Source organism: Lycorma delicatula, chromosome 1, assembly GCF_047948215.1.
Source record: "Lycorma delicatula isolate Av1 chromosome 1, ASM4794821v1, whole genome shotgun sequence".
NCBI classification, from domain to species: domain Eukaryota; kingdom Metazoa; phylum Arthropoda; class Insecta; order Hemiptera; family Fulgoridae; genus Lycorma; species Lycorma delicatula.
The window spans coordinates 291378382-291391988 of NC_134455.1; the positions used below are offsets into that span (position 1 = coordinate 291378382).

The 13607-nt window shown below is 25.8% G+C and overlaps 1 protein-coding gene across 1 annotated transcript in view; it reads left to right on the plus strand.

Annotated features, from left to right (window-relative positions):
- The first annotated feature begins 791 nt into the window (after positions 1-791).
- The window catches only part of SK (small conductance calcium-activated potassium channel), a 1178465-nt gene continuing 1165649 nt past the window's right edge, over positions 792-13607 (plus strand). The window contains exon 1 of the mRNA XM_075354908.1: positions 792-1083. Coding sequence (XP_075211023.1) covers positions 792-1083 — 292 coding nt within the window. The remainder of the gene's footprint in view (positions 1084-13607) is intronic.

Here is a 13607-nt window from a genome sequence, read left to right on the forward strand (position 1 = left end):
ATGTTAACCCTGCGTAGCGTAAAAGTTTATTTGGTTAATGAAAAAAAAAAAATATATATATATATATATATATATATATATTATTCTACACAGGATTTTTTTGTTTCTATCCAGTATATTTAGACTAATTCATTGAAACATAAATTTAAAAATTTGATAAATTTGTAAGTAGATCTAAAAATAAATAAAACAATTAACCCAATTAGTGTTCAATTTACCAATTTTGTATAAATTATGTTTAAAATTACCAAGAATTTACTTTTTTTAAAGTGGTTATGAAAGATATATATATATATATATATATATATATTTTTTTTTTCATAAAAGGTGACCAGTAGATCCGCCCGGTTGGTCTAGTGATGAACTCGTCATGGCAAATCAGCTGATTTCGTAGTCTAGAGTTATAAGGTTCAAGTCCTAGTAAATGCAGTTACTGGGATTTGAATACTAGATCGTGAATACCAGTGTTCTTTAATGGTTGGGTTTCAATTAACCACTCATCTCAGGATTGAACGACCTGAGACTGTACATGGCTACATTTCATTTACATTTCATTTACATTCATATATATATATATATATATATATATATAACATCCTCATTCATCCTCTGAAATAATAACTTACGGTGATTCCGAGGCTAAACAGAAAAGAAAGAAGATAACCTGTAAAATATTTCAACTTGATAATGGATTATTATTTTAAAAAAAAAAATTACAATAGTCTTGTGGTTAATTAATTCTTATAATTTTTTTTCAGATCGATGAGGTAACGGGACCAGAAACAACTACTATGAGCGGAGGTGGTCAGGAGATATCTGCTAACTCCGGTTACAACTCCGGAGATGAAACCAGCAGCCTTCTGGGTAAAACAGGTCCATCACCGACCGTTAAACCGGTCTTGATGAGACAAGAGTGTACGACAACACTTTTAGTATCACCTAGCCAGGCTCCGGCATTAAGTACATCAGCCGGAGTTATGGGTTGTAGTGATGAATCATCCGGTCCTCCGTTACACGAGGAATCAACCGCAAGATCGGTTCCTGATATAGAATTACATTGCAGATTGACTGGTGATCAGGTGAGTACAAAAAATTGTTTTAATTTTTTTTTTTTTTTTGCTGTTAGCATAGTTATTTTGAACACGTTGACTGCCTAGTAAGTTAGTCGAAATAATGACAATACGAGAATTTAATAAGATTCATATTTAATAAGATATTCAACTATTTTACTTGATGGTAGATATAGAAATTAAGTTGGGTCTTTTCTGCTTTAAAACGAAAAATACGTACAAAAACTAAAATAATTATTGACTGACCTTTTTTTTCAAAATTTATACAGTACATTTACTTTATTCCATAGATAATTAAGAACCAATATTACTACTTCATTATAGGCTAGATTTTTATTTATTTAAATTTTTAATTTATGTATATAATTGTTACAATACGCAGGCCCGTGAAGTGTGTGATTGGTTAATTTCTTATAATGGTTTTTTATAATATAATGAAGTATCACATGTAATATAATAATAATTATGACATATGATGTAGTATTCTTAATATCATGATATAATATTATCTGTCCAGAGATGTACAATGAATTGTTTATAACGGGTTCGTTTAGAAACGGGTTGTATGAATTTGTTTCCTTGCTTTTTCTGTTATAATCTTCTTACTTCTGTGACGCACGTAAATCGTAGGTACAAGAATAACAAATTAAAATAACTTTTTCAGAAGGTAATCATAATATCTATATATCCATCCAGTTGGTCCCCGTGTTAAACAGATTAAATGTACTATTTTTCAGGCTGGATATTACATGTATTTTGATGGCCTTGCACTCCGACATGTTATAATTAATTTGTTTCAATGATAAAAGTAACTGGAACCAATTTACAATTTCCTTTATGGATATTACGGAATCTGTTCTAAAAAAAGCTTGTCGGCATATCTATCGCCTTCAACCGTTATGATTAGATCATAAGAATAATAATAAACTATAATTTTATACTAAAAATTTCGTATAGAATACTCATAATATACATAAATATTTGTGTGTGTAATTAATTCAGTTGGATTTTTATGTTATTTCCTTCAAATTAAGCTGTTGTTACAATTTATAGTGGTTTGATATGTTTTACTTCAAAGTACATATTATTTAGTGTGGAAAATATTTAAATCGGAACAAAACTCTTCCTTAATGAAAATTATTTAAAAAATTTTAAACCCCACATTTAAAGCTCTCTGAAAATATAACCCATGTTATTGAACCCTTATATTTTTTTATTACTAGTAGTAATTATGTTGCCGCTTTACGTTGGGATTAACCTAACATTACGGTAAAAAATGGATAAGCGATACGTGTCACTGATATATTTTAACCTCTTATATTGTAATTAATAGTTTTTTTTTTTTTTTTTTTAATATAAAGTAATTACATTTCAAGAATGGCAAATTAGGATAAATTTGGCATATTTTTAAAAAAATATATTGAACAATAAATAATATGATAGATTAAATTTTTATTATTTCCTCTATTTTTTTTTCACAACAAAAATATAATATACTTCATTCAGGGCTTCTGAGCATTTAATATAAAAACGTTTTATACTAATGAATAAATTACGTTTAAGTAATGAATGATGATATGTGTTCATCATAGTCAAAGAAAATATGCCATTTTATAACAAAACAATTTTCTGTATTCAATTGATCTGAAAGAAATAATTGTGTTAGTCAATTTTCCCTTTTAGTAATATTAATTACATTTTCTTTATGGTAGTCAACGAGTTAAATATTATACACACACACGTAATATAAAATAGGAAATATTTCCATATGTAGGGATTAGGTACAAAAAAATATTACCTCCGATTCGACTATAAATGAAATTATAGATTTAAATATTCAATGTCGAGAAAAACATTCATTTGTAGCTTTACAAACTACTTATTTAATTTTTAACTGTATTTGGAATTTCGGTTATTAATAATAATTTAAATCATTTCATCTACAAATTTCCCGTTGATTTGATGTTTAATAAAAAGATTTTAAAATACATAAAGGGGCGTTCTGAAATACCTTTATGAACCAATCTTAAATCGATAATTGGTTAATTCTCTATGATACCATAGTTAAGAAGCAATGGGTTCTCAAATGCTCGTATACTACAGTTTAGTTTTATATGCATTACGTTTTAACTCCTGACAGATAATAATAATAACGTCTTATATTTTACCGTAAAATTTAAGGGCAAAATTTTTTTTCACATACGTTTAAATTACAAAATTGCTATAATATAAGTTATAAAATGTACGAACTAAATATTTTACAATTCACAGTTTGTTACTAAGGTTTACTAAGAGTGTCATAACATTCAATTATATGTACATGAGCCTGAGAGTTAAAATTTAAATTTACCTCACTGAAATTTTTATCGTCAATCGATTCAATTTAATGTTAATGTTTAATATTTATTCGGTTATAAGATTCACAACAAACAATTTGTTTTAATCTGAAAGTAATAAACCACATTTAATACGGATCTACAATTACTCAACCGAAGATTATTATACATTATAACTGGATATTAACTGAAAAACGCGTAGTTTTATTCTTCTGAATGAGCGATGGATAAATACCCCAGCTTATATTACTACATAAATGTTAATTAAAAAATAAACTGAATAAATTATAAAATAATCACTTATTACAACGGGAAATATTTTAAATAATTTACCAACAGATTCTTAGTTTGATTACAATAACTTTCCTTAAGTATGGAATAATAAGTTAAACCTGATCTTGTAGTTGAGTACAGATACGGCTTCAAAACGTTTTCTAATTATTTAAAATTGTAGTATGCATAAAACGAAACAGAATACTTTATGAGGAGTAAGGTACTAATAATTAATTGCTACGTATAAATTCTCATAATAACCATTACAAAAAGATCTCTTTCAAATACCTCTTACGTTGTCAATTTTGGCGTTAAACTTTAGTATTCTAATATTTTTATATTGTGGGCTTTGAAGTTAAATATTAGTAAAAAAAAAAGCAATTTGACATTCTCTTTCTGATATTTTGATAACACCAGACAATAAGCTTTAAAGTAGTATTCTTAATTTTATCGTGAAAGAGATAAATTTCAACACAGATTTCCTGACTAAAATTTCATAATGTATAAAATGACCGTATAAAACACAAGATTTTTTTTTAAACTAGTGAGTGAAAAACAGTAGAAAATTTAATGTACAAGTATATATATATATATATATATAAAATAAATATATTAAATATATATTAGATAAATTTATAATTCAATTAAAAAAAGTATCAATTTATAATTATTAAATATATTACTCATATATATTTAAAGTACTTAGTTAGGAATTACTTTTTATAGTTATATTCCAAAAATATTAATTTTATGAGATTTTTCTTGCCACCTACAAAGAGAGTTTAAACTTCTTTCACGTTTATACTTTCAGCCTCCAGTTATAAATGTAGCCAATATTAAGGAATATATTTAACATTATTTTCCAGAAAAACTATATCCTTATGAGATAAACTTCATTGCGTGCTTAGATAAGATTCACAATGACTAAAGCGTAATATCTTATCCCAGTTTCATAAAAAAACAGTAGAAAAAGTCACCTCTCCTCTGTTGCAAGCTATTTTTTTTTCTCATTTTATCATTTAATATTTTTATTCAGTAAAGTTGCTTTTAGATATTTATTAAATTTTTGTAAATATTGTTAGATTTAATATCAAAATGTTTACAGTTATTGATGTGACCCTGACAGAGCATCTCAATCGGTAATTTACTGATTAAAATGCTAATTCACTGATTTCTTTATTCTGTAAGAGATAGCTGCGTGAATATTTAAGTACTCAGAAATGAAAAAGAGAATAAATAAACGTTTTGAAGTTTTAAAAATAGAATTTATTGGAAAATGTTTGTGTAAAAGTGTTAAAATATGTATCTGGAGAAAAGCATCAAACAATGTATTAAACAAATTTACGAGAGAATATGGTTTATTTTTTATATATTTTTTTATCATTGAATCTGAAATTTTATGATGCTGCTACTTCTAATTCGTAACTACAATTGTGGAAAATGTTTTAGTTATATTTTTATAATAATTAATCAATCACAAACTACAGTTTATTAATAAATTTTCCATTACTTAAGATATTTTATTGCAGTTAATCCAGTTACATTTAAAACAATTTGTGCAGTTCCTGAATTGATATAATATTGTTTGTTAGAGTAAATTGAAAAAAACGGAAAACTCTTCAATTTACAGATTATTAAAGATAATTTTATTTCTGATGATTATGAATTCTTCCTTCTTTTAACACGCGAAAAGATTCGGCGTATTTTCAATTACTAAAAAATTTCGATGACAATTAATCTTTCAAAAAATGTATTAGGTTAGACAACTAAATAATTTAATATAGCCTATTTAATGTTAACATAAATTAAGAATTTTATTTTAAGAATCATAAATTACTACGCTACAAGAAATTGATTACAAAAGATGAAAAAGATATTATCAAAAATTCTAAATTACTAGAAATTAAAAAAAATTAACTAAATTTATTCTATTAATGTAGACATAGTAGTTTTTCACGTTTTTAGTTACAGCCTCCAGGTAAATGTAGCCAAGATTAAGAAATATATTTAAAATAATATTTCAGAACAAACTGTTTCCTTATTCAACAATTTTTATTGCATTGTTAGATAGGATCCACTATGACAAAAGCATAATAGTTCAGGCCAATTTAAAAAAAAAAAAACCATTAGAAAAAAGTCACTCTACTCTGTTGGACGCTAAAGCAATTTTCACTTTATCTTTTAATGTTTTTATTCAACAAAGTTTTGAAATTTATTAAATTTTTCTAAACATTGTTAGATTTAAAATCAAAATTTTCTGTAATTGTTAACATATAAGAATGTAATAATTAATTTAATTAAAATAATTACAAATTTTAGGGCATTTAATTTATTTTTTAAGATAGAAAATCTTTAAATATCTTGTTATGGACATAATCAACAAATGCCACTTACTTAAATAATGCCCAAAGGTTTTTGGTCATTTGCTCAAGCACGAGTAGAAAAAAAAAAATTATTATATTATATATACACATTTATATATATTTTCCACTTGCTTGTGGACATGAAAACTGCCGTAATTTTACGCCAATCACTTTGAAATTGATAAATAAAATATAACGATCTAAAATCTCGGTCGAGTTCATTAATGGGTAAAATCAAACCATGGGAGTGGAATGGGGGCTTTCTCAAAAAAAAAAAAAATTGCTATAATCATCTTATTAAGTAAAATATCTTAAAGATTTTTAATTTTCTTTGGACAAGGGCCTAAAACCTATCTAAATAAATTATTTTGATATCACTAACCATTGGCCCAAGGGGTGGAAAAAATGGGGTTTTGAAGACAAAATATCAAACCTCCCTTAATAGGCAGCATCGAATCGGTTTAAAGTGGACGTTAGTTCTCTAAACATTACATAAAACTTTTGTTTGAAACAATCTTTGATATGACCAACCCTTACGACAGGGATGACCAAAATATTGCTGGAATTGTAAGAAAATTGGATTTGTCTTATCTTAAATATGTGAAACTTTTTTTCACATCCAGGCATTTTCGTATTGAGTAAATTTGAAATTTTTCTTAACTTTAAGGTGGAAATCTTTTTTATCTCCCTACTTAGCACACGTGAAGTCTACCTCCGCCTTCCTGCGTGTTGAAAGGGAATTTTTTTTTTTTACTTTAATATGAAACAGATTGTTAACATACAGACTAATTGACCAAGCTATAACACAAGTATAAATATTCTTTTAATATTGAATTTCATGTAATCAGATTAAATATAAAACATTCTATGTATACAAATTATTCTACTTATTTTATTGACGTAAAGTTCTGTACGCATATATATTTAATTGAGGTTATGAAAAAATAAATTTAGTTACTTTATGATCTCTACTCGTAAATCATTAAAAATTAGAAATGAATTTCATTTTATAGAAGATTCAGCAGTTGGCCACAGAAAAAAGATTTCATGGACGCTGGTACCCCCGATATCTATCAATAAGTTTTATCGATTATAGTTGTAATCATATATTGAGCAAATTTATTAACGCTTTCCAGAGAGTTTACCTTTCTTTTTATATTTCTCCTTCAGAAACACCTTCGGAACTACCTTAAGGTACTACTTCAGAGGATGAGTGGGAATGATATGTATGAACGTAAATGAAGTTTAGTCTGGTACAGTTTCAGGTCGACCATTTCTTAGATGTTTGTGGTTAATTGAAACCCTAACACCAAAGAACACCGGTATTCAAAAAAACTTTACCTGTTACGATAATACTTTATTTAATCAAAATCTTCAATTAATTTGTACCTTTTAATGATTAAGATTTCGTTTATTTGATGAAACGTTTAGGAATTAAAACTCTTGAAGAATCCGTAATGTGTTGTTATAATTTTTGAAAGTGAGATTAAATTAATAAGAATAGAAATTTTACGAGTCAATGCTAAAAGGTTTTCTTAGATAAAATATTTCTGAAGTGTGCATGAAAACTGTCCTTCAGTGTGTTAATTGAGTTATTGGTTATTATATAGGTATGTAAAAGATTGTTTCAAATAAAATAGTCAAATTCAATGTATTTGGTCCTTTTATTCATTTGGCTCAATGCGTTGGCCCTGCATAAAATATATATATATGTTAAATATATATATTTTACATTGTAAAAATATATATATTACAATGTATTTAGCTCTTAATTTAAACCAATCTTGAACGAATAGAAAGTAAAAAATTAATAATTTCCAGCAAACTTTACGTTGATATTTTATTATTTTAACATCCAGGGAAGAGAATGTATAACTCTTTTGATTTATAATAAGTGTTAAAATTAACACATAACATAAAATTAAAGTATTGTAAAAGTGCACCATAATAAATGTTATCTTAATCAATTAAAGGATTCTTAACATTTCTAATAATTTATCTTAGCATTTTAACTCAACGTTATGAAATATGGATGGAAGTAGAAACCTTATATTTATCTGTCAGGATTTATGCCATATTTAACCTGTTCCTGTTCCTGTATTTTGTTAATAGAAAATTTAAGTGTGACTTAAATATTAGTTTCAATTAAATGTCATTTATCTTCTAAAAAAACTTTTATTTTAGCAGATATTCTAGTACATTTAAAAATACCTTCTATTATCAATATAACAAAGTCGAAAAAACTTATTATTTTTTAGTAGTTTTAATTAACCTCGCAGTAGGAAAAATATTGATTTTTCCTACTGCGAGGTTTTGCTTGGAACTCGTTACCAGCTCGTTTGGGTCTCGTACAAAATGATTCATGTAGATTATAGAGGTGCTTATCTACACTGGTGTAACAACATAACATTCCTTATCGTTAGAAGAAATTCTACAAATTAGATTAGCAAGATGTTCTAAACGCCTAACTTAATGACCTAGTATTCTCTAAAAAAATTATCAAAAGTGATAAACAGATCATTAACAGTGCTCGCTTCCAAAAGAAAATAATTAATTTTTTATGTTAATAAAATTTAAATAAATAACTTCAATTTAATAACATAATTTAAAAATTACTTTTCAACTAAAATACTTTATAAAACAATAAAAATGTTTAATATAATTCACGTTTTTTTTATATTTATAAAAATATATATTTTATAAATAAAAAAATAAAAATATATATAATATTATTATTTGTTTATTTAATGATATGTCCTGACATCGACTGCTATGGTCATTTAGGCGAATGGAAATTCGTAGCGTATGAAAAATATAATGCCTGAGCGTGATTTGAACCCAGGACCTCCGGGTGAAAGGCGGAAATCCTACTACTATTTCCACGGAGACCAGCAATGAATCCTTTACTTTCCGTATAAAGAATTATTTATATTATTTTATCTTCTTCTTGATTTCGGGCATCGACTGTTATGTTCATTAGTCCTTTTTCAAAACAAAGATATAGAAAAACAAGAGGACAAAAAGTCTCCCCCTCTAATAAAATTCAGTTAGCGATTATTTAAAACATCTTCTAAAATAAATACATTAGAAAATCTTAAAATTACAAACAAAAAAGCATAAATACAGTTTCATGATTTGTAATTTACCTTTTATTTATCGTCTAGGTTTACCGTTAGGACATCAATTTTTACTTCTTTTTCCCATCCTCCTAACAGCTTTCACTTCCAAGGAGAGTGTATCTCAGATATGTTTTCTCTTATGAACACGATAAAAAGACTATTACTTTCATATTAATTTCTTTTACCCATTTTATTCGGTATCTTCCTGTCAATCGGACGGCACTACTATCTGTATGCGCGTTGGCAAATGTATGTGTGCTCGATGTCGAGGCTTGAGTTTCAGGTCTTCCAGGGTTCGAAGTAGAAAGTCTAACTGCGTTATCGGGTTGGTCATGCCCTCTTACTGGACGACGTCCCCGTCCTTGACGCCGTTTAGAAAATTATTCCAAGGTTACATAATCAACATTATTCACCTCAATATTAATGGGTGGATAAGCCCCACGGGTGGATCTCCGATAACCAAAAATTAGCCACCCCTAACATAAGGGGAACAGACACTGACCAAAATCCGCTCGTTCTGGGTATAGACTTAACTATAAGTTGGGTATAACTACTGGATATAACTTGATCATAGATCAGTTACCGTGTTTCAGTCCAGCTACGTATTCCTCGAAACGGTTTGCTTGAGACAGATCAACAAGACACAATATCTGTTAAAAATTAATTAAATTAATGAAATTTTAAAACGTTTTACAATTTTTTTAACGTTGAAATATTTTAATCTATCTAATCCTTGTATCAGGTTGATTTCTTATTTTATGAGTATGACTTTCATTACATATACTCATAATAGGATAATTTATATTTGCATTATTTTATCTGCAAATGGCTTTAAAACGTCAAAGGTTAATATAAATAAACACAACAACTATATAATAAATACCCTATAGTAAATCTATTTATTGTCAATAAGCTGTGATATAAAGCTAAGTTGGTATAATTTTTATTTTCATATTTAGCATTGAAATTAAATTTCACTATTGTGAGTTAAAAATATACTTAAATATTTTACATCAACATAATTCACTAAATAGAATAAATCTGCGTAAACTGTAATATAATATAAGAAGAGGAATAAATGCTGCATTTAATTTATTATTACGGAAAACTTGCTAATTTCGTATACCCTTAGGTACTCTTATTTATCTAAGATATCAACATGTTTATTCCTTGATAAATATTTGTTTATGGTAACTCCATGATATTATGTTGACTTTTAATTATTGTTGGACGAATTTCGTAATATATCTCAAATTTAATTTTAAAAAACAAAGGAGTTTTTATATTACATTCCCACTCACATGCCCTAAAGTTATGATTTTGCAAATTTTTGCAATTCTTAACTGGTAAATGAAGAAGAAACAGCCTAAAATAATTTATATATATATATATATATATATATATATATATATATATATATATATATATATATATATATAAACCCAAAATTGTTCTTAAATTTTTAGATAAAAATTTTTTTATCTAATTTGGAAGTAAATAAATTTACCACCTATATTAAATTAGATTTTTAAATCTATTGCACATGCCTAAATTCTGTACTATACAATTTGTAGATTATATTGTACAAAAAGTAGAAGTAATGGTTTTAATTGATATATTATTTAGGTTTTAATGTGAATGAGCATAAGTTTCTCAACATTTTATAAAATAAACAAATATGACGTGTAATAGACAATTAATAATTGAGTTAATCGTACATTGTACGTCATAGATATCAATTCATATATAAATTCCTATATTAACTGAACGAATGCACGATAGATTTATAAATACTCCACAAATAAAAAGCATTCGCATTGGAGAACAGAAAATTTAAGAATAACATTTAAAAATAAAAATTATTTCGGAAATATATTATTTTATTATGTATATATTGCTTATTTATATATAGTTTTTTACGGAATTGCTTGAGCTTGTAAAAGGAATACTGGTTGATTTTAACTTCGTTTCCTTTTAGTTATCTTAGTATTTTTCTTCTTTTTTTGTAAAGACATATGTGACGAATTCTACAAACAGCAAGATGAGGAGTTGTGCTATACTTTTCAAACCAAAACTAACTTTTCTATTATAGGAAATTCTCGGCTTAACGTAGATAATTTTTTGTTAATATCGTATACGTGGTGTCATCTTCATGTTGTTTACAGAAATTCAAAGTTTTCTGTTCTCGAGAAAAAATAATAACTAAAGAAATACATTGTACATACACTTAGACTATTCCTGAAAATATTTTTTTGGTTTACTTGAATCTACTAAACCACGTGATACAAACTGAACAAAGATGACTGACTCAAAAAATAAATATTAGAAATTAAAAAACACGACTGCAAAAAAAAACATTACTAACAAACATTGCTCTTTAATATAGGATAATTAAACAACATGCGGGTGACAATTTTGTATATTACAGTATTTGTTTATAGTACAGTTTTTTTTTTTTAATTTATTTAAACATAAGTATATGTATGTATTTATATAACCTATATCACTCCTAGTAACATAAGGAATCCAACGCGCGGAATCGGTTCAGCTGTTGAGTTGCTATGGTGGAACAAACGTACATACATACACCCTAAATACATTACACTCTTTTTGGGCAATCGTGTAATGACTGAAAAAAGAAAACACTAACATTTCGCTACATTTATACGTCAACCTTACCTACATAAAGATGAATACAAGTTACATGGGATCCTATTTCCTTTAATTTAAAAAGAATGCTTATATTATTAAAATTATTTTCGTACTAAACAAATAATATTTGAAGGAAAATCTATGATAGTTTAATTTGGTAAAAGGTTCCTTCAATTTTGTTAAATATTTATGGTAATTTTAATAAAACTAATTAAATGTTTGCTTTCATAAAATATTTGAGTGTTTTAGTAATTAAATTGTTTTAGGTAAAACGTGTGTAGGAAAAACAACAAAGATTTTTGTATTTTAAGTGAAATTTATGATTGAGCAATTTTCAAGAAACAGTTTCAACGTTTTTTTGCAAATATTTAGACTAACTAATATGGTTGTTGTTTTTTTTGCATAAAATAATTAAAAATAAGAATTTTTTATGATAGTTATTTACATAGTCAAAATATCATGTATTTTGCTGTCTTGAATTTGAGGAATATAAATATTCTTTACTTCTGTAATTTAGCCGTTCTTGTATCAAAGGTGGTGGTGATAAATATAGTACTTGTTTATTAAATAAAAAATAAATTAATCGTTTCAAATAATAAAATAATTACTTGACAAAAAGTGGATAAATTGATTGCAATTCAAAATAAACTGTAAAATTTAATACATTTCATTTATTAAAATTTTTATTTCATTTTTTACTTAGCTATTTTGTTTACAACTATTTTTTTCCAATATATTTCCTGAAATATTTAATAATAATTATTATCCAAAAAAATTACAAAGAAATTGTAAACCGTACGGTAAGAGTCTTGCAGATATCATTTCTTCTACTCAAAAAACAAAAATTTCTGTAATATAAATAAAAATGTTTTTAACAAAACGATACTGATATCAAAAAAGTTACGACACTACATTTCTATTATCAAAATCTGTTACTAATTTAGAATTGTCTTTAAAAAAAAAATACATGGTAACTATGTGTAATAGACAATAAACATACAATAATACATAATTAACAAAGTTTAAGCCTTCTATATAATAAGGAAAAGAAATAAAAATTTGTTATAAAACTCTAACCGGCACGATTCATTTATTAAACAACGAGTAATCATAAGAATTGTATTATTTCTGTAAATATGATATGTATTACATATAAATGAAATCGAGCCGGCAAGAGTTTTTAACAATTTTTTATTTTTTTTTTTGCTTATTATGTGGAACACTTAAACATTATTTATTATCTATTATTGTATATCAAATATCTATTACATATATTTAACATCTTTAAAGAAAATTCTAAATTAATAACATATTTTGATAATAGAAATGTAGTAGTCTCTTTTTGAGCGGAAGAAATGATATCTGTGAGACTCTCACCGTACGGTTTACAATTTCATTGTAGTATTTTTGTTATCATTAAGTTTGTTAGATTATCTTTTATTTTTTTTTTATGAATTACTGATAATTATGTATTTATTATTAAAATAAATTGCCTTAGAACAAACAAATTGAATTTCACGGTCAATTGGTTTTATTGAGTCATATTCACTTCATACCGTATTTTTGCTTTTTTAATAAAACTTATATAATGACATTTATGAAACAAAAATATGTGATGTAATATTACACTTATTACATTGTATACTTTGTAACCGTCGTTATTTATCGTTAAATTCGATTTTACCAATCGAATTTATTTCTGTTTTATATACTCTTTTTTAATAGAATTATTATAATCTCTTGTAAACTAAATAATTAATTAATAAAACTTAATTTATAAACTAAATAAATAAA